The sequence below is a fragment of the Petaurus breviceps genome, unplaced genomic scaffold (assembly GCF_028583685.1).
Source record: "Petaurus breviceps papuanus isolate PSGF00001 unplaced genomic scaffold, PetGlider_PUasm1.0 38, whole genome shotgun sequence".
Lineage (NCBI taxonomy): Eukaryota > Metazoa > Chordata > Mammalia > Diprotodontia > Petauridae > Petaurus > Petaurus breviceps.
In genome coordinates this window covers 48,353,419-48,375,503 of record NW_027186304.1, presented here as the reverse complement: position 1 = coordinate 48,375,503, position 22,085 = coordinate 48,353,419, and the positions used below count along the sequence as shown (strand labels likewise).

Below are 22,085 nucleotides of genomic sequence, written 5' to 3'. Positions count from 1 at the left end.
TTTCCTTCTAGTCACTTGGCAAAAAGGTATAAGTAATTAGAATTATAGGGGGAGATAGGAATCAGAAAGATTCCTCTTCATGAGTTCAAATCCTTCCTCAGGCACTTACTAGCTAGGTAATCCTGGGTCAGTCATTTAAACCTGTTTGTCTCAGTTTCTCATCTGTAAAAATGAACTGGAGCAGGAAATGGAAAACAACTCCAGTATCTTTACCAAAAGACTACCCTTGCATGCAATTATGAAGAGTCAGGGACAATTGAAATGAATGAATAACAACAACAATAAAAACTATTGTCTCCCAGATTGATCATGACAACAAATATTGCAACGATGACCAATAGTGTAATAAAAGAAGGATTAGGTAAATCATTACTCAAACAAACTTATCAATACACTCCACAGCCATTAAGTATGGGTCATCCCTCCCAGTATCCTGGCCTGACTAGTGCTCACAGAAAGTAACTTTCTATAGATTTTGAAATGGTCAATTCCAACCAAGAGGAGAAAAGGTTTTGTGTCACTTCTAGTTCTTGAGAATGCAAAGACATCTAAACAAGAGTCTGTTCTCATCCTCTATTCCTAGGCAACAATAGCAGGTTAAGCAAAAGATAAGACATATTGGGACTAGAGATAAAAAAGTACTGATTATTTATAGGGGAAAAGTGACAGGAAGAGAAGTGACAGAAAAGAAGGGATAAAAGAATGGTATTATAATGACAAGAAAGCCCAAAAAGGTGCCTGAATTTACTTCTAACACATTTTAAGACAGTGTCATAATTTAAAAGTTAAGTAAATGAATGAACCATTAATTTCAGTAGTAACATTATTTGATAAAAGCAGCAGCAACACAATTCTGTCCATATGAAGTCATTTTTCAAATCTCCAATTGAATTTTTAAAGCTTTCATAATCTTCCAGTGGATGAGCTGAATGACCACATATCATATCCATCTATTTCTCTCATGCCTTACAGTGAACTGGGTTTACGAAATTGTCAAAGGTGTCTTACTTCACTAATTTCCAAGACTGGTCAACCCAGCTTCCCAGTATTTATCCTCTTAGCAGAAATGCCACTTACTTTAGCGATTGGATTTCTCTTTGAGTTATCTTCACCTTCTCGACAAGCTGCTGCAAACTTGATCCATTCTCGCTTTTGCCTTCTGATGGAATTCCATTTTATGGTGCCGTTTTTGGTGTTATAGTCTCTTACCTTGGGTAAAAAGAGTCATAGTTTCTATAATTTTGTCTTCATGCACTCATTTTTATTCATAACATACATACATTAATTAGGTACGTCAGTGTTAACTCTAATATCAGAAAGCGAACATAATGCCAAATTATGCTCCTTTGATGTACTGTTCACTTTTGTTATACTTGTTCTAATGATTAAGTAAATCTGGCTTCCATATAAATTGGATACACATGTGAATTTTAAATTCAATTTTGTTTCAATTTAAAAAAATTATATTTTACCTGAACTCGAAATTCGCTGTTAATCTCCACCACCACCACCTAGAAACCAAACAAACAAATTCAATAATGATTTTTGATTGACTAGTTTTAGGATACATATCTTCACTTTCATTTCTCTTCACATTTAGCCTTTTGCTTCTTTTCATCCTTCTATTTCTGTTCTCCTCCCTGCTCTCCTTTAAAATACAAGCAGATAACTGTTTAGTGTTCTGATGTTACAAAGTAAATAGGAATATTTGTCAATACAAATTATGTCCTTTTTTATTACAAGGCTGAGTCTGTCTTTGCTGAGTCTTGTGCAGCTTGGGAAATCTGATTCCCTTTGAAATCACTTAGTGATATTTACAGATAATGGATAGTAAAAATATTGTATAATGTGTAAAAATGGTAGCAATATACAATAAAATCTTGTATAAGGCATAAAAAGTGGTAGTAATGCATAATTAAATATTATATAGTACATAGAAAAAATTCCTAGGTATAGTTCAGAAATCTGTGTGGTAACAACTTAGCTATACTAATTAGAAGATTAATTTTTAAATTCATTTTAAAAATAGTAAAAATAACCAAATACTAGAGCTAAAAAAGGATATTGATTGGGAAGGAAGAGGGAAGGCCGCCTATAAATGCATTCAGGAAATTCAATTCACTTAACATTTATTAAGTGCCTTGGCTCTGCTTTCAATTGTCTTACACAGTGTCTTTTGTAAACAGAAGATGCTTAATAAATGTCTATGGTGTTGAACTGAATTTCTGGATGCTTCTAGATGTGTTGGGAATAAAAAAATGAATAACAGCACAATTTATGCCTTGAGGGAGCTCATGTTCTATTGGTGTGAGACAGTGAGGGGTGTGTGGGGCAAGGCAGATATGTACAAGAAAAGGTGGATTCTGATGGGGGCAAAGGAGAGATCCAAAGAAGAGGTGCTCTATAAAATTTTGAGGAGGGACCCTGTAATGGTAATAGGAATTTGAAGATCTTCTCTGCTGCTCAATAGGCATATGTGAATTTGAGTACCTTTCCTGATTTGAAAATAAACTCTGTCCCATAATAGGCTACATGGAGTCACATGGAGCCTGTGGTGAGAGGTTTGTTTTTCAGGAAGACACAACTTTTGTTACTTTGTAGTCAAGTGGGTGAGGAGGGTTGTGATGTTCTCTGACCCTGTAGAACACTATATATACCTCTGAGGTGAGGTTTTGTTTTGGGGCTCACGTGAGGCCCCCTCTTCTCCCCCCCCCCGACTTTGAAAACCCAGATGTTGGTGCTTCTCTCTATGGTGACTAATTAGGTATGGATGTAATGGTCAGACAGCTGGAAGCTCTGTCTGCTGGTCTGCTGAATTGTGTTATTTTCCCTGTCTGTATTTTTGTCTGCTTGTAGTTTCTGTTTGTATTCTCTGAAGTTCAGGGTGCTGACTTTTCCCCCTGAACTAGGTAAATGATATATGTTTGATTGATTAAAGTAAGATTGTTAACCCTTTTAGAGTTGCTTTCCTTTAGAAAAGCAGATCAAAGAACCTGTGCTAGCAGCCATCCTGGGTCTTCTAGGGTACTTGCTGCTACAGATCCCCAGGTCTAGATGACAAGGAAAATTTATATTTTGAAAGATAGAGATAAATTCTTAGCTGATTTTGTCAAATTTTAATAGTGTCTTTTAGTCTATTTCTGATACTTGCTCTTTTTGTTAAGTATAGTGAGCTTTAATAAATAATAGAGGCTCTGAGAAATAGGAGAAAGCAGACATTTTAATTGCATTAAGAATCAAAAAGAAAAAGTGATTAAAGAAATACAGAAAAAATGTTGCCCTGGTTGGGCAAATTCTTGGCCTTTCTCTTACATGAGGCAATTGTTCTAGTCCAGCAGATTACACTATGTCTTATCCTCAATTTCACTTACCTTGAACTCTAAATTTATGCAATTCATAGAGCAAAAATAAGACCCAATGTTAACCATTTGCCCTTCTCTACAAACATCTACTTTCTCCCCAGATCTTCTCAGTTGTTTACAAGCCTGCAGCCAGTTGAATGTTGCATCAGAATGCATTGAATCCTCTACATCAGCACAATCAGCGTTTTTTAATGGCAAATGTTCTTTTTGTCAAGAACCCATATGAAGTGGTAAGCTTGGCTTTGAAGCCCACTTGGGATATAATGAACACAAATATAGCAATTCAAAGAAATTTAAATAGATTAAGCATTTAGTTTTTAAATCATTTTCCCAAATCATTATTTTTTTGCCTTTTTGGAGGGCAATTGGGGTTAAGTAACTTGCCCAAGGTTACACGGCTAGGTTTTTTTTTTTTTGTGCGTGTTAAGTGTCTGAGGCCAGATCTGAACCCAAGTCCTCCTGACTCCAGGGTCGGTGCTTTACTCACTGTGCTACCTACCTGCCCCGCCCCAAATCATTTTCTGTAGTTTCAGAGAACTCCAGTTTGCCAGGACATTTAATAGGGAGATGATCATGATAGTAAGTAATATAAACTTGTATCACAAGTATTAGTCTGTATTTAAAGTTCACCAGTGGAATGTGAAAATTACAGTTAGTGTGGGATAAAAAAATAATTCAAGCTATTCCAGATGACTCCATGTAATTGACTTCAATTTTAAAATTTTGTGTAATGCTATAACAAATCTCAAAGATGACTACATTTATTTATTTTTCCTTCAATTTCATTTTATTTTTCAGTTCCAAATTCTCTCCCTCTCTACATCTCCCCCATCAATCAAGAAGACAAGAAACAAAATCCATTATGAATCCTAAATCATGCAAAACAAATCTCATTAGCTAACACATTTTTAAATGCTAAAATAATTCATAATTCAAAAGCACAATTAAATGGAAATGCAGTTCTTCATGGTTAATAAAATGAGCACTTTAGTTTAAGAGATGACATGTTTTCCTATCAGAAATTCTTTGACCTGTGTTACAAGTGAATGGTATTCACCATCAACGTTGACTGTTGTTTGAGTCAATTAGGTCACTTCCTGTTTCTAAGGGAAACAGAGTGGCATCATCTCCTGGCAGATTCTTTATGCTCTAGACCAGATTGTGATAGGAGCAAATTGCTCCTTGAATCCTTACAGAATCCTTCAGATCACTTAGATACCGTTGGAATAGCTCATGTAGTACTGAAGGACAGGGTCTGCAAGAAAGAATGCATTTTCCAATGTGCCAAAATCACCCCAGCAATGATAGGATCTGCTGTATTCAGGTACACTTTAAAGCCTTTATGTTTTTCTTCAGTATAAACAGACACAGACCCCCCCCCCTTTTTAATATGAAATCAAAAGGTAAAAAAATAAGGCCAACTGGAATGGACATGACAGCTTTTCTTCAGAGTTCAAATACAACAGATAGAATCTAATCTAACTTCCTGACATCCCTGTTAGCTAGGGAGGGTTTAGGTCTTAGTATCCTTTCATCAGCAAGGAAAAGAGATGCAAAGTTGGATAAGAGAGGTTCCCAAGGTTGTATATAGCTAGGAAATGGTGGAGATGGAACTAGATCCTGTGTCTCCTAATACCTGATCATTCTAGGCATTGGATAGAATCTGTTATATTCCTCCTTAAGAAGCATTGCTTCTTGTGGCTTCTCTTGCCTTGGCTCAGCCTTTCCTTTACCTCACCTGTGGGGGTGGAATGGGGGTGGAACTGTACATTAGTTGTTTGGGAGACATTTCTTCATAATAATAGAACTGTATACCCATCTTTTATCTACAGTGCACCTTTCTTTCTACAGTGAAGTGGCTAGTGGGTAGATAGTGTTTTTTTTGGATGACTATGCTGGATGATTCATTAACCATCTCAGGTCATTGAATTTGTGTCATATTATTCCCATGAAAGGATCATGGGATTAGGCACAGAGCTCAGTATCTACACCCTCATGTTAGTATGTCAGTATTGATCAACAACTGAATAATTGTAATCTCCACTTCTATCTATGCTGTGTAGACATAGGCTCATAGTCATGTGCTCAAAGATATAATATAAACTTACTACAGCCTTTCATTTGTATGATGTATTTGTTGATAATATACAATTAATTGTTTGGTCACATGGACTCCTTACAATTTTTATACATAATAAGACCATAGATATATTTATACTATAAATTGTGTGGAGATAGTGGAAAGGACACAACTTGGAATCAAGAGACACCTGGGCTTGAATCCCACCTACAACATTTACTAAACTTATAACCAAGGGCAAATCACTTAAACTATGTGAGTCTCAATTTCTCCTCTGTAAAATGGGGAGATTATACCTATAGTACTTTTACCAGATGATTATTCTGAGAACAAAGTTAAATAATGCAGGAAAATTTTTTGTAAACCTTAATGTGCTATAACACCTATTTAATTATAATCATATCTTTCAAATATTTGATAAAATTTCCTGACCTACATTTAACGATATTTATTTATTGTTTTGTTTTTGCTTTTTGGAGGGGGGAAGGCAGGGTAATTGGGGTTAAATGACTTGCTCAAGGTCACACAGCTAGTAAGCATTAAGTGTCTGAGGCTGGATTTGAACTCAGGTCCTCCTGAGTTCAGGGCCAGTGCTCTATTCACTGTTCCACCTAGCCACCCCAATGATACTTATTTAAATGAATATAATCAAGAGACTTTGATAAAAGAAGGCTAAATTTATTTGTTTATTTATAATGTATCAATTTGCTTTTTGTGTAAAAGACATATAAGAATAATTTGTGGGGCAGCCAGATGGCTCAGTGAATAGAACCCTGGCTCTGGAGTCAGGAAGACCCCAGTTCAAATATGACCTCAGACATGTGACATACTTACTAGTTGTGTGACCTTGGGTGAGTCACTTAATCCCAATTGCCCTGCCTTCCCCCCTCCAAAAGAAAAAAGAATAATTTGCAATAGTACCCTAGAAATTCAGTATAATATCAGTTGTTGGCTCCATTTAAATTCCCAAAGTTGAGCCCATAAGTCCTTCCTGCACAAAAGGAGTATGAAATAGTATGATGCTCAATGTGTGAACTCCAAATCTCAAAGCTTACACATGTACATTTGCACATTCTAGTTGAATTAGTAAAACATTTGACATCACAACTAAGAAAATAAAATTTAGCAAAAATTTAATCTCTAAGAGACAGTATGGTACAATGGTTAGAGGGCTGACATCACAGAAAGATCTGCAACTGAGTCCTGCTTCTGATACATCCTAGCTGTGTGACCATGGGTGAGTGATTTACCTTCTCAGTGCCCCCAGGCAGCTGTCTGAGACTATAAATTAGAAAGGAGTTGCCTATCTTCATTGGTGACAGAGAGTTTCTACACCAGCAATTCCCACATTGGGGAAGTTATAGGTCTGTACTACCGCTCTGCCCCACCCCCTAACAAAAGACCACCTCCTCCCTGAAGCGTCTTCTCATGCAATGCCAAATATCACGTTCTTTGCTTATTTAAATGTATTACTAACTCTTTTGGGTCAGTAACCAGTTTCTCCATATCATTGTCATCATTCCTTGCTTGGAAACACACCAAAGAAAGTGATGCTTCTCCGCCTGAAAGATAGAATCTCACAGTACCAGTATTACAGGCAAGAATTAGCTTATGAATCATGAGAGTATGGTCCAGGGGTAGGGAGCCTGCAGCCTCAAGGCCACATGTGGCTTTCTAGGTCCTTGCGTGCAGCCTTTTAACTGAGTCCAAGTTTTATGGAACAAATCCTTTTATTAAGGGGATTTGTTCTGTGAAGTTTGGATTCAGTCAAAGGGCCACACTTGAGGATCTAGAGGATCACACGTCTCCTTGAGGTCACAGGCTCCCTACGCCTGGTAACCTCTAACATTTTAATTTCATTTTAAGTGATGCCATTGATAAGATGCTGGATCTGGAGTCAGAAAGACCTGAGTTGAAATCTGGCCTTAGATACTTCCTACCTGGGCAAGTCAATGACTCTGTCTGCTTCAGGGCTGTCTTGAGGCTCGAATGAGATAATATTTGCAAAGCACCTAGCACAGTACTTGACACATAGTAAGCATTTGATAAATGCTTCTTTCTTTCCTTCCATACATACATTTATTTTTTTTCTTTCATGTCTCATTTCTACTAAATACAAAACCAATAGTCTATTTGACATCCTTGTGAATCCACCATTAGGGCTCGAAGACAATGTCCTGTAAGGACAACAATGGCAAGGTAACCATGGATTCTAGTACTGACCGTCAGAAAGTGGCCTCTTTGATCTAGTTTAACATCTCTTTACAAGTTTCCTCAACCATATAATGAGGCAATTGGATAATATAATATCTAAAATACCTTGCATAGCCTTAATATTATATGTGATGCAATCGTAATTGTCCTGAATTCCCTTCATTACTTCCCAGTGCAGAGGAGCAGGAGGGATCCCCTCTCCAAAGTGTTTCTTTTTCTCTCTGTCTTTAGTGGCAAAATTCCTTCTGAGATCAATTACATTCATAAGAAAATTTTACAGGGGCACTTTAAAAGAAGGAGCATCAGATAATAGATGCCTTCTTCCATCTATCTTATTGGAAAGAACAGAAGGCAGCAAACTCTGCCCTGAGTTCAGGTTTGTGGTTAAGTCCTTTCTCTGAAACTAGCTGTTTGACCTTGAACAAGTCACTTGTTTCTTGGTTTCCTCATTGGCAAAAGGAAATGATGATATTTGCACAACTTTCCTTGAAGGGTTTTTTTGTAGGGAAAGTATACTATGCTCCTTTCATTTTTACATCCCTTAAACTGTTTCCTTAATTGGATGATTTTTAGTTTATTAAATGAAGAAAGAACAATTTCTTTGAACAAAGTTATAAAAAAATCTGATTAATGATCTGCAATTTTGTCATTGAATCTCCCCTGATTAATTACTGAACATATGTATATCTTTTATGTGCAGTTGCTTTGATGTGGTGGTGGCTTTAATGAAATTGTGTTGGGTTCATTTTTAGATGGATATTATCCAGATATTAAACTGGTTTAAAATTTGCACAAAATAATTTGTCACTTAAATAAAAAGTCATGTTTTTTTCTTCTTTTGACCTCAGACATCCCTAAGTTTTGCAAAGGTGGTTTCTAAGTTAATAAAGTAAAGTAGATGATTTCTACTATTCTCATTGACTTAACACAATGAGTATCACAGTATTCAAAGGTATAGTTCTCATTTGCCCTACCTAATAGCTCCCTGAGGAGAAACTGGCATGCTAAGGGATTTCTTCAATGGTGCTTCAAGCAATTTGGCTGAAAAGTTTCCTTAGAGAAGAGAACATTGAATATCCTGGGTTTACTTCCTGTTTGTAAATTGATATCCCTGGCTGAACACTAGCTTCCTGAAACGATGGACAGTGACATTTAAGGGTCATATATTGAATGTAAACTGGAGTAATCTTAAGCTTATATGACAGTCTTTCTGGCTAAGTTTGGACTGGCAGTGAACCTTAAGGTTAAACCTACACTAAAAATATGAATCTTTATCTCCTATGATAATTGATAGGCATTTGTTGAACACCTACTATGTGTCAGTCACTGTGGTGGGTACTGGAGATATAGCTAGCAATTAGGTAGCTAGATGGCACAGTGGTTAAATTGTTGGACTTAGTCAGGAAGCCCTGAGTTCCAATCCTACCTCAGACACTTATTAGCTGGCCAAGTCACTTAGCCTTTTGTCAGCTTCAACTTCCTCATCTGTAAAATGGGTTTGATAATAAGAACACTTACCTTACAAGGCTATTGTGAGGACAAAGTGAGATAACACATGTAAAACACTTTGCAAATACTAAAACACTATATAAATGTTAGCTATTGTTATTATTGTTACAAAGACATGAATGAAACAATCTCTGCCCTCAAGAAGCTCACAATCTATCAGGAAGGACAAAGTGTGTCTCTCTATAGATGTGCATACACATATGCATACATGTGTATAAATATATACATATACACAGGTACAATATACATATATGTGTATATATATGTATACATACATATATACACACTGTTGTTCAGTTCAGTTGTTTCAGGCATGTCTGATTCTTTGTGACCTTGTCTGGAGTTTTTTGGACAAATATACTGGAGTGCTTTGCCATTTTCTTCTCCAGCATGTGTATATTTGTGCGTGTGTACATGTATACAAATATATAGGTGTATGCATGTATGCATATATGTGTGTATATACATATGTGCTTGTATATTCTAATTGTGTATGTATGCACATATATGTGTATACAGATACATATGTGTATAAACACACGCACTTGAATACATACCTGAATATATATGAATACACACATATACATACTCACTAAATACAAGGTAAAATTTTTGAAGAGGGGCTCTAGTGGCACTAATAAGTGGTGGGAGGAATCAGGAAAAGCTTCGTGTAGATGATACCTCTTCAGCAGAATTCTAAGGAAACAGAATCGAAGTGGCAGATGGAGGATAGGATTACATCCTCGGTGTGGGGAACAGACAGTGCCAAAGCCAGCCAGACTGTCCCAGGGCCTAGAGTTCTGCTAGCACTTAGAATGCTCCTAAACTCTAATGTCATAGCTTCTGTAGCTACTACATTCACTCACATGGCAGATTTTTTTAGTACCTAAGATAAGCAAGGCACCATGGAAGGCTCTGGAACTATTCCAAAGAAGACCATCCACTATCTAGTACATCTCTATTTTTCCAGACTGACTGTATACTATTCTCCTCCATGTATTCTATAACTACAGGCAGAAATGCCTGTTACCCCCTGAATTTGCTCTCCAATTTCTCACCTCTGGGCCTTTGATAACACCATGCCCCATGCCTAGGACTCCCTTTTTTCCACCATCTTGCCCTAGTCCTACCTGCCATCCTACCTGCTGAGTTCTGAATCATCCACTGAAGTCCAACTCAAATGCTGCTTCTTCAGGGAAACCGTCCCCACTCCTTCAAGTTTTAACATCTTTTTTTTTTTTTTACATTTGGACGTCATGCAGAACTTTCTTAGTACCTCACTTATGAATGGCAATTTGTAGTACAGTTATTTGTGTATGTGTCATGTCTTTGTTCAGTTGAAAGTTCCAAGATGGAAGGGGTTATGTTTCAGGTAAACCCTGTATCATCTCCAACACCTAGCACCATGGCTTCTATTTTATAAAAGAGGAATTTAACAAATGTTTCTTGAATTGGAAAGATTCCATAGTGGCATAATTGGTGAAAAAGTCTGTACTCATCTCTCATTTGAAGATGAAATCAAAAAATAGGGCATCCTAACCTTTGGTTTAGAATAAGGGACAAAAGTTTGCATAAGCCATCTGGAAATGGAAATAGCTGTGCTGAAATGCAGTTTTAACAGGTGCCTCCACTGACTTTCTATGTCCACTTTTTGTAACACATTTTGAGCATACACTAATTTTCATAGTATCTATTACTGTGGTGCATGTGTAGCTGGGAAGATATTTTTAGTTTTCACTTTGTAGCTTCATAAACTTCAGTGTCTTCCTCTATCTTTAGAATCAAATATAAACTTTCAAAACTTTAAAGACCTTCACAACCTGACCCCATCCTACCTTTGTAGTGTTACTCTAGATGATTCCCATTCACACCCTTCATGTGACAGCTAAATTGGTCTTGCTGTTTCTCTAAACAGCTTTCTTTTTTCCCTTCTCCATGTCTTTGCATAGATTATCATCCATTCCTGAAAGGGCCACTCTCCTTCCCTCTGCCTCTGAGAATCCTTCAGAACTTGTATCAGGTACCATTTCCTGTGTAAGACTTTTTCTTGCTCCATTTCCCGCATTCCCCAAATCCCGCCCCAGCTGCTAGTACTTGTCCACTGAAATTACCTTGTATTTCTTTTTTTTTTCTATATTTGTATGAGTAAAGTTGTCCCCCAAATAGACTATAAGCCCTTTGAAAGCAAATGCTATTTTATTTTTATCTTTTATGCCTCATACCTATCACAGTGCCTGGCATACAATAGGTAGTACTTGGTGAATGCTCACTGAATGAGTGATTAAATTAGAAATGGAGCCCTGAGCATGGTGTAAGATTCTCTCCAAGGTTCCTCCCATCTCTAAATCCATGATTCTATGTATGATGCTGTGATCCTTTTACTTCTTAGACAGTCCGATCTACTGATATCAGTTCTCATTTTCCTTATTTTAGGTATCATTTAGGCCAAGGTTATAGGAACCAAGAGTGTCTGATTCTTGATTGTTCTGATATCAATACCAATAAAATATTCCAGGAAAATAAACCTTATAGCCCAAGTTGTTTGAAAAATCAAGTCCTTGTTATAATTTGAATCTAGAATTTTTTTTAAAAGGTGTTAAACAGATAAGCAGAACTCAGACTAGAGCACAATTTTCCAGGTGGTCAGATATCATCTAAAGATTGAGCTGGAGCTAAACTGATAAACAATCTTCACTTTCTATGGGTCAGTATGCTTGACATCCAGGAAACAAAGCTTTTTTCCCCCCTAGAGTTAAAAATATATTTTTTAATTAGGTTGAAAAAATTTGCCTTTGTGCAGTCAGACATTGGCTTCTGCCCTGTTTTGGATTAGCTCCTTGTAGATGGAAATTTGCAAGTAACTGAAAAAAATCATTAGGTCTGCAGAAATTCAACTGGCTCTTTTGGGCCCCTCCCACCTTTATCATACCACACCCTTTTCCACCTTCACATCCATCCACAGAAAGTTTTAGTAACTCCCCATACAAGAACACAAACTTCTCAGTCAACAGGAGATGAATCCCGTATTACCAACAAACATAAATTCTCATAGAAACAAAAGAATTCAAATGAAAGCTGAGTAGATTAGGTTTATTGAACTACCACTTGAGCATTTCCTTTGGGTTTGCTTTCATATTCTTTAGTCCTTGGCTATGAGGTTGTAGACTATTGTCATAGCTAGCTTTGTTTCCTTCCCAGAGTAAGCACTTAATAAATGTTTGCTGACTAAAATTTTTCTGATAAGCTTTCCTTGCCTCTTGTGAATTTTTCTCAGCCTCTAAAGCCAGTTGCTCAGGGTTCTCTTTAACATATTTGATTTAATCTGTTTTTTAAAATTATTTTTATTATATTATTATATTATATTATAAATATTATATATTTAATCATTTTTTTCCTCAAAGAGTAGAAAAGCATTTCATATTTCTAGCTCCATAAATGAGCTGCGTCAACAATAAAACACGCCTTTGTATGGCCAATTGATGTCTCACAAAAGGGGATCATCACAGAGATACTGCTAAGCCTAAGAAATATATATATTTGCCTTTTGGAGGGCAATTGGGGTTAAGGAACATGCCCAAGGTTACACGGCTAGTTTTTTTGTGTGGGTGTTAAGTGTCTGAGGATGGAACCAAACTCGGGTCCTCCTAACTCCCAGGCCAGCACTTTACTCACTGCGCCACCTAGCCACCCCACTTAAGACATATTTTTAAGTGGGGAGGAAATCACTCTACAAATTCTGGAATAGCTTCACAGCAGTGTAGACAATATTTCCTTGTGTAGATTCTTGCTACTTTATTCTGTTATGCAGAAAGATAGAATGCCTTGGAATCTATTTAGCAATAAGCAGAATTCATAATGAAATTGATAGAAAATTTATGGGGAGAATTATCATATTGAGCACTTTCTGTATTTAAACATGTATGTCATGTTAGGTAAGTTTAAAGGCCCTGTTTTTTCTACTTTTTATCTGTTCTCATTCATTGGAATATTTTGTAGCACTGCTTCTAGTAACCACTGAATTTATGACTGAGCTCATTTACTCATTATTTCTGACAGCTTTTTTACTACTAAGTTAAAATATGTGTATATGTACATATATAGTTATATATGTACATACACATATATGATAAAATGAATGAAACTGAGTAAAACAGTAAGATTACAATATCTTTAAATTGTTTAAAAGTTAAAGAAAATAATTTATTTCCAGATTACAACATCAAGGGGAATTAGACAACTTTTTAAAAATAAAATACTTGGAGAAAATTCAAGAAAGGGCTGTGAAGAAAAAATAATTTTTGCCAATGGTTATAAACTCTGTGAGTGTAGGGACCAAATCTTATCTAAACATTGCATATCTCTGAGCACCTGTCATAGTTTTCTAGATACAACCTGTTTAATTGATGTTTGTTGGGTTGAACATAAATGGAAGATAAAAACTGGTGAGATTCATTGAGACATACCGAAGACTCTGAAAGCCTCTTTCCATAGAAGAACAATGCAGACAGCATATGATTCTGGGAAGATGATTTTTTGGGGGGGATTTTGAAGGGGAAATTGAAGTATTACTAAATTATCAGGGGGATTTTGTTACAGAGTAGAAATTTTATTATATAGAATGAAAACATATAATCAACTAGAAAAACCGCATAAATAAAAAGTATACTACCAATGGAGTTATAAAATTCATTATGGAAAGAACTGAAAGCAAATTGTAATTTACTGCATCCATGATGAGAAATAACTAATTGAACTGAATTTACAAGGAACTGGAGGGGGAAATATGATAAGAAACAATTTTATACTAATTTCTGATACTAGCATTTATTCCCATTTATATGGCATACTTTAAGGGGAAAAGAACAAGCATATATATAGTGTCTACTACATGCCAGGTGTTGTGCTAAGCACTCTTTGCACTTTTGAGCCTCTCATTTGGCCCTCTCAACAACCTTGAAAAGTAGGGGATGTTACCCATTTTTACATTTGAGGGAACTAAGATGAACAGAGGTTTCCTAGGCTCACACAGCGAGTAAGTATCTAAGGCCAGATTTGAATTCAGATCTTCCTGACTCCAGGCCCAGCACTCAATCCACTGTAGCACCAGCTGCCTCAATGCCATCATAATATGAGGGATGTTGAGGCATTTCCCCTCCTATTTCCTCCATTAACAAATCCAAAAGTTTTTGGGTGACTAGGTGGCACAGTGAATAGAGCACTGGCCCTGGAGTCAGGAGGACCTGAGTTCAAATCCAACCTCAGACACTTGACACACTTACTGGCTGTGTAACCTTGGGTAAGTCACTTAACCCCAGTTGGCCTGCCTTCCCCCTGCAAAAAAAAAAAAAAAAACAACAACCCGGACAAATCCAACAGTTCTGTGAAAGAGTAATGAAATGGGACTGGTGTTTAGAATAATACCCATTTAAAGAAGACACACTACCAGCTCATAAAGTTCATTTGTAGTTAAATTCGTTCAAGTGGCAGTTCAGTTTGATCCATCAGCTTCATTTTAGCTAACCACCATTCATTGAATCAAAGACCTAACTTGTTATTAAACAGAACCAACATTCCAGACCTAAGTTAAGCAAGTAGAAACAAATATGAACCAAAATACCATCTCCTGCCAAGTTCAAGGATAATTTAGCTGGCACCTGCCTTTTGGGATTACTTTAACCTTTCTGTGAAAGACATTAGTGTTTTTGCTGCGTTTTTCAAAATATGAAATAAGGATGTACTTTATGGACAAAATTCCCAAGAAGCTATTGTTAATACTCTATATAGGATGAACCATATTTTGTTTGTTTTTTAGTGCAGAATTTACATGGTGTGACATGCATTAAAAAACAAAACTTCCCGTGAAAATTATTGTTCTCTTGTAACTTGAAAGAAGTGCTTCATTTCCCTAAGTTTGAAAAAAAAACCCTGATTTTCCAATAAATTAAAATGTTTAGAGTATATGGTTGTTGAGGTCCCTTCCAATTCTCAAATTCTATAATTCTTCAAGTTAGACCACAATCTAATAAAAAATTTTCAACATTTTTATCCTAACATTCTGACTTTTCACATCAGTAATTGGGAATATAGGATCATAAATCTACAGCTGAAAGAGACCTCAGAGTCTCTAATTCAACCTCTTCGTTTTATGAAGGGAGAGACTGAGGCCCAGGAAAGTGCAGACTTGTGGCAGGGCTCACAGGTGTTGGAAGCAGGATATAATAACAATAGGTCACATTTATAGAGAGCTCTAAAGTTCCCAGAGTGCTTTCCTCATAACTACTCTGTGAGGTAGGGAGTGCTGGTACTAGTATTATTATTACTATCATTATTATTCCTATTTTGCAGATGAGCAAACTCAGGTTGTATCTTTCTGAAAGTCAGAGACGAAAGTATCTGAACTGACCCCAAGTCTAATGGCTTTCCACTATGCCAAACTGACCTCGTACTAGTGAGAAAAACCATAGTAATAATTATACAATAACCCTTTAATTATAACAGTTCTTTTACATGTCTCATCACTTATAAATCTTCTGTACTGTCATTTTTATTGAAACCATCAAATATAACAAAATTGCTTTTCTCCCCCCTGGAGACACTTGGACTTTCAAAAAAATTTATGCAAGCATCATGACTGTGCTCTGACCATGCTGAGATTCCAGGAGGGTAATTGAAATAATGAGATTTACAACTAGAAGGGGTCTTAAGAGTTTATCTTTTATCCATCCTCTTCATTTTACAGAAGTGAGTAGTTATATATCTACAGAATGAATTGTCCTGTTTTATTTCCTTGATTAAAATTTGGCAATGTATTATCTCCAGGTCGTTGGGGGTGGGGGGGCAGGAAAGGAAGAGAGACAGAGACAGAGACAGAGAAAGACAGAGAGACAGAGACAGAGAATGTCAGTGCTTTGATAATTGAAAAGATTCACCTGCACCAGTAATCAAAATTTTAATCATTCGACATGTTAGCCAGTGTTAAGAATTTTCAAAATCCAACATGTCTTTGGTATCTTGAGGTATAAAATGAAAGACTGGCCCGAGTGAGGCATCGGCACAATCTTAAAAAAAAAACAAACCAACAACTTTAATTTGTAAATGTGACTTATAAAAATCTTCCCAGTAATTAATATGAACTATTAGTTTGGGCTATAGCATTAAGTCTCCTTTTCCAAAATTGGTCTCACTAGGTATATGGACAAATTTTATTGATTTAAAAAATGGAACTACTTACCCCTAAAATGAACAGAACAGCAGCAGTTCTGTACAGGAACCAGTCCATTGCTTCTGATTGCTCTTACATCCAAGTCTCAAGGAGTTACGTTTTAGACTTCTGTTTCTTTTCCTTCCCACCCCCCCTCTTCTGGTGCCTAATTAAAAAAAAAAAAAGATCTTGGTAGATGTTCTTACATGCAGGCTTTGAGATGTTTCTGCCTTCCTGAGAGGGAAGGACTGAAGGTACGTATAACCAGTCAGTATCCCCACCCCAAAATCCTGGGCTGGTCTCACTGAAATGCCTGACAAGATCATTATTGCTCCCAGGTAAAAGCTACGGGACACACCCTTCTAGTTTGGAAGCAGTTCTTTGCGGGACACAGAAGTTTCCCTTTTTCTCTGGAGGCTCTCAAGTAAAATCTTTTGAAATTATCCAAAACCTAGAAAAGGATAAAAATGGACAAGTTCTTTACCACTGTGCTAGGTAAAAAGAGGGACTTTGTCTCCTTATCCTGTGGGGGAAAATGTAGTCTATATGTAGGTTATAGGCAAGGTAGACATTCTGCTGACTGCGAAATCAAAGCTTCAGATCACAGGGAGAAATTATCAAATTTGACTGCAGTGAATCTGGAGAAAGTATAAGCTGGAGGAACCATGTATTTGCCAAGCTGATGGCTAAATAACTTGATTTTATTAAAGTTGCGAGATTATATTGTCATCTATTTGGAGAAAGAAAATGATTGAGATGATTTGACTTCCAAAGTTTCCTCTGGCTTCTGCTGTGACTCCTCTTGATGGCAGCAGGTGTGTCCCTAAGTGCCCTGCTTAAACCCATTTCTCTCTGGAGGCAGCTCTTCTCCTCCTCTAAATCAATTTCTCAATTTCCTTTCTTTCTTCCTGTCCCTGCTCCACACACTTGCATAGAAAACCAGAATCAAAACTTGACTTTCCTAGAATTTTAAAAACTAGATAATAAGGAAAAGTTTAATGATATATTCAGTAAAGATTGATCAGGGCCAGATAATCCCAATCGAAACATGAGAGAAAACTATGGTTTAGGTCAGCGAGGTTAAAAATAGTTGATAAAAACAACACAGCCTGAGCCAAGACTGTATGGAGTCAGCCAATTAGAACAAAGGAAACATGCTAGAGACCTGGCCACCCACATTTGAAGACAGGAAATGGAATGAGGAACCTGGTTTTGTGAAAAGAAGTGATAGCTCTTGTGGGGCAGTATTTGATTGCAAGTTTAAAATCATTCTCAGAATGTCGTTTCTTCCCCAGGAAATGGTTTGAGTTAGGCAATTAGAAGGGGACTTAACACCCTGTTAGCGCTGGAGAGAAATATGTTAATTGTCTACAATTAGGAAGTGAACAAGAGATGGCATGAGGTAGTATGTTGGGTCTCTGCTGTAGGAAGATGCCTTTCCTTCATGTGCGCATGAGAAAAGAATAGCCATTCATATTTACAGGGGCATAAATGGAACTCTAGTCACTCACTGTGAATTTCTGCAAACTGGGAAGGAGGAGGCTGCCCCTGTTTTTGCAGGTTTTAGCAAAACATCAGTTGGGAGTGAGCAGTCGGTTGCCCTGCTAAGCTTTTGCTGATACAAATAAAAATGATGAATTGTGGTGTTCAGGTCAGATTCATCATTAGTGAATTAAGATAGTGACACTCCATGATGTGTTCACAACAATAGCTAGTAGTAGAATTGTATGACCTAAAAATGACTGAGGGATTCAAGAGAAAATGGTCAATCCATCTTACTGGTAGTGTGTGAATGATTTATACCACTGGACCTTGAGTTGGAGAGTAAACATGTGATCTTGTCCCTCTTTCCCCATAGATAGTCCTAGTCTGTTATCTGATGCCCCCAAAACCCCCCTAATTCCATCCCAGATGAGGGCCTTGTTCCAACAAGGGGCTCTCAGATCATCCTTCAAATGGCAGCTACTTAGACACTACTCAAAAGAGGGAAGGTGGGAGAACTCCATAGTTCTAGAGCACTAGTAGCTGCTTCCCTTGACAAGTCACCTGAGAAACCGTGATGATAGAGTAGGGAAAGGGTGGGGGAGGGAGGCTACCTCTCATAACTTCTCCTATAACTTTTCCATATTTGTGTCATTTCCTATTGCAATCTGACCTGTACAAATCATCATCTGCCTTATTTTTGAGTTCTGGCTTAAGTGTCCTTAATTCTTAAGACTTTGTCTTTGATGGCTTATGCATATATTCTCCTTTCCCTTAAAGTTCCTTTCTCTCACTTACTTTTTAATCAATAAATTAACTCTTTCAATTCCTTTCACTCTCCTTTCCCCCTTCCCCTTTGCCCAGGCTCAAGACACTCACAACTAATCTGGTCTGCTTGACTGCGCACACCAGATGAGATGAGAATCACCATCTCTACTATTTCCAGTGAGATGGAGGACCAGTAGTAGGCCTTGCCATCTATCTGCCCTGCCTCTGTGTCCTCCAGACCCTTGACTCTGTCATCTCACCTACTTATATACCCTAAAGACCTTTAGGTTTGGCCATCTTTCCCTTTGCAGTATCCTTAGGATTTCTTGACATTTCCATTGATTTAGCTGAACTTCATTTTATATACTTTCTCCTCCAATTAGAGTGTGAGAGTCGAGACAGCCATTCTTTTCCTAGCTTCAGCTCTATGCCTGGCAAATAGTAAAAGCTTTTTATTCTATTTCTTCTGATAACCAGTTTCCCTTCATCGATATCTTTTTGCACACTGAGCTAGCTAATCTAAAATCCTCTCAATGGGAGCCCTTCCCCTACTTAGAGATTCTTCTGCTGTACTTTTTTATTATTCATTTATTCATTCATTCAGTTATTCATTCATTCATTCATTCGTTTGTTTGTTTGTTTATTTATTTATTTATTGTTGCTTTTTGGAGGGGCAATTGGGGTTAAGTGACTTGCCTAAGGTCTAGTAAGTGCTAATTGTCTGTGGCTGGATTTGAACTCAGGTCCTCCTGACTCCAGGACCAGTGCTCTATTCACTGCACCACCTAGCCACCCCTGTACTTTTTTTATGTTATGTGCATGTCTGGCACATAGTAGGCTTTTAATAAATGTTTGCCTAACCTCAGCACTTGGTCCTGCCAAGCCTCTGTTAATCCCCACAACATTGTCATGTCCAATCCTTTGATTCTTTTGCTTTGCTTCATGGAATCTCATCGTGATTTGGGCCATTGTTTAGTAGGACCAGGTGACCATTTTGTGCCCCCAACCCTCACCACTCCCTCTAGAGCCAGGGGTATTCTGGAGCCAGATATATAGGCAGAACTGATTGATAAATTTTCAAGGTAAGTATTTACATCATGAAAATTGGTGACTACTACAAATCAGGACTTGGTTTATTATTTTATTGATTGTCTATATTTAAGAGAGTGATGAAGAAAATGTTAATAATGCAGATTAAATTGAAAAGTATGTCATGTCATGTGGTTTTAGAGAGCTGATAGTTAAAACATTTACTGGCATACCCCTGCCTAGAGCCATTTTCATTTCTCAAAAATGATACCAACTTTAAAATGTTTTTTTGTGTCCAGAGTTTCCCTGGAAAACCAATGGAGAATACCACATTAATCAGTATTCTCCTATAATACCCTGAATACCTTTCTATTTCTCAGGAAACAATAGTCTCATAATTACATCAATTTCTTATGTTTTTCAATCCTCTCAGCATTTTAGAATATTGTAAATACCAACTTAAAAACGAACTACTAACTTTAACTTAACATTTGTTGTATTATTACTAATTATTTGCCATTGAGATTGGCCCTACTAATTACACACTGGAGATAGCTGTTAATACAGTTGTATTTGAATGAAGGTCCATGAAGGCTATGCATATTTCTCCCACCAACCTGTTATGGTATTGCCATACCCTAGGTGCTTCAGATAGTTACTATTTAGTTGAATGCATTGTGTGGGTATAGACATGCAAGGTCGTGTGTATAAAGGAAAAAACCCTTCTTCCTCAGTCAAAAGACTTGAATTTATTACCCATGTAACCTTGGATAAGTCACTACTTATTTGGCCCTCAATTTCCCTACCTTTAAAATGAGGTTATTGTTCTATGTCATATTATTATGATATTAAAAGTTCCTATACTATAGACTATGATCTATATGCATAATGCATACATGTAGTATGTATACACAAATATGTGCTTAACATTGACATGATCCATGTGATTATCATTTAATGATTATATACTATTTCATCTTGTTAATATGTCATGGTAGGTCTATCCATTTGCATATTATAGAACACAGTTCTTGAGTAATAAACGAATAATAATTATAAAGAAGTGATGAATAGTATAATATATCACTACAGCCTGAAAACATTTAGGTTGTACCAAATACCTAGCAAGGCATGACCTGGTGGCTTCCATCACACATCAGAGGCTTGCTATCTTTCATGGACCGATAGACAAACAATCCCTGTGCCACAACTATGGGCATGCTTCAAGAGTCCTGGAGAATTGGGCTGGGAAAGGACAATTTTCATGAACCAAATTCACCCACAGTTGTCCAGACGTGAAGTTTATTTGTAAATACTTAAAAACAATGATTTTCATAATTGCTGCTATCCTAATTGTCTATAATCTTGAAGCTTCCTGGAGCAAAAAGCTTTCAAAGTGTAGGGAGTGGGGTCATAGAGAAAAATGATGAGGAATAAGACAAGAATTGTACCAATCTGGCCCTGTCTGCTTTTGAGATTGTACGGAGCGGTTCTTCCAGGTAACTATGGAGGGTGAATTTTTATTTTATTCACTTGGATAATCCATAAAACATTGAACATAAGAGGAAAATGGCAGGGTGGCAACTTGTCCAATATTATTTCATCTGAACCCCATTAAAATCGATGAGAATAATGACATAAAAATAATTATTATAATGGTAACTCACATGTATATCCTACTTTATAGTTTAGCCATATTTTCACTGTGATAGATGATATAAATAGGATTCTTTCAGTTTTACAGATATGGAAACAGAGGTTCAGAGAGATTCAAGTAATGTGTTAGAGAAGTTTGAAGAGGGAGAGATTACCTTCATTTGAAGAAGGGAGGGGATGGTAAGTGAAATCTGGAGGTATCACCTCATCTGATCCTTGAAATAGATGGAGCTGGGTTGAGAAGAGTCCCATTCAAAGCATGGAGGGTAGTATGATGCAAGGCATGAGAAGACAGCAGAAAGTGGGACAAGAAGTGAATTTGGAAAGAAGTCCAGTTTGGTTAGTAAGTTATCATGGGGAGTAGCCAGAGATAAGACTAGAAAGATGGGTTGGAGCCAGATTATATGAGATCTTTGAATGTCATGGTTATTTTCTTTACTGAAGTCTTACTGTGATGCTTGACTGTGGCATCCAAATGATTCTTGGTCCTCAAAAGCCTGTCAGTGGAACATTAGCTTTGGCACCTACCACCAGTAGGCTTTGTGTATAGGTGCAGTGCAGGGCCCTTTGCCTTCCCCTAGGCTTTTTTTTTTTTACTTTATTGTTTTTTTTGTTTGCTTTTAGAGGAATAAAACACCTATTAAGTACTTACTATGTGCCACAAACAGTACTAGGGATATAAATCCAAGCAAACAACAGAGGCCCTAGGATATTATCTATATTTTTCAGTTGAGGAAAGTGAGGCTTTAAGGTGAAGTAACTTGTCAATGGTCATCCTGATAAG

At 37.0% G+C, this 22,085-nt stretch overlaps 1 protein-coding gene across 1 annotated transcript in view; it reads right to left on the bottom strand.

The window, feature by feature from the left end:
* The window catches only part of DSG1 (desmoglein 1), a 53,783-nt gene extending 37,128 nt beyond the window's left edge, over positions 1-16,655 (bottom strand). The window contains exons 1-3 of the mRNA XM_069099537.1: positions 16,397-16,655; positions 1,473-1,511; positions 1,078-1,209 (exon numbers count right to left, since the gene is read on the bottom strand). Of these exons, the coding sequence (XP_068955638.1) occupies positions 1,078-1,209; positions 1,473-1,511; positions 16,397-16,444 (219 nt within the window). The 5' untranslated portion in view covers positions 16,445-16,655. The remainder of the gene's footprint in view (positions 1-1,077; positions 1,210-1,472; positions 1,512-16,396) is intronic.
* Between the last annotated feature and the right edge of the window lie 5,430 nt (positions 16,656-22,085).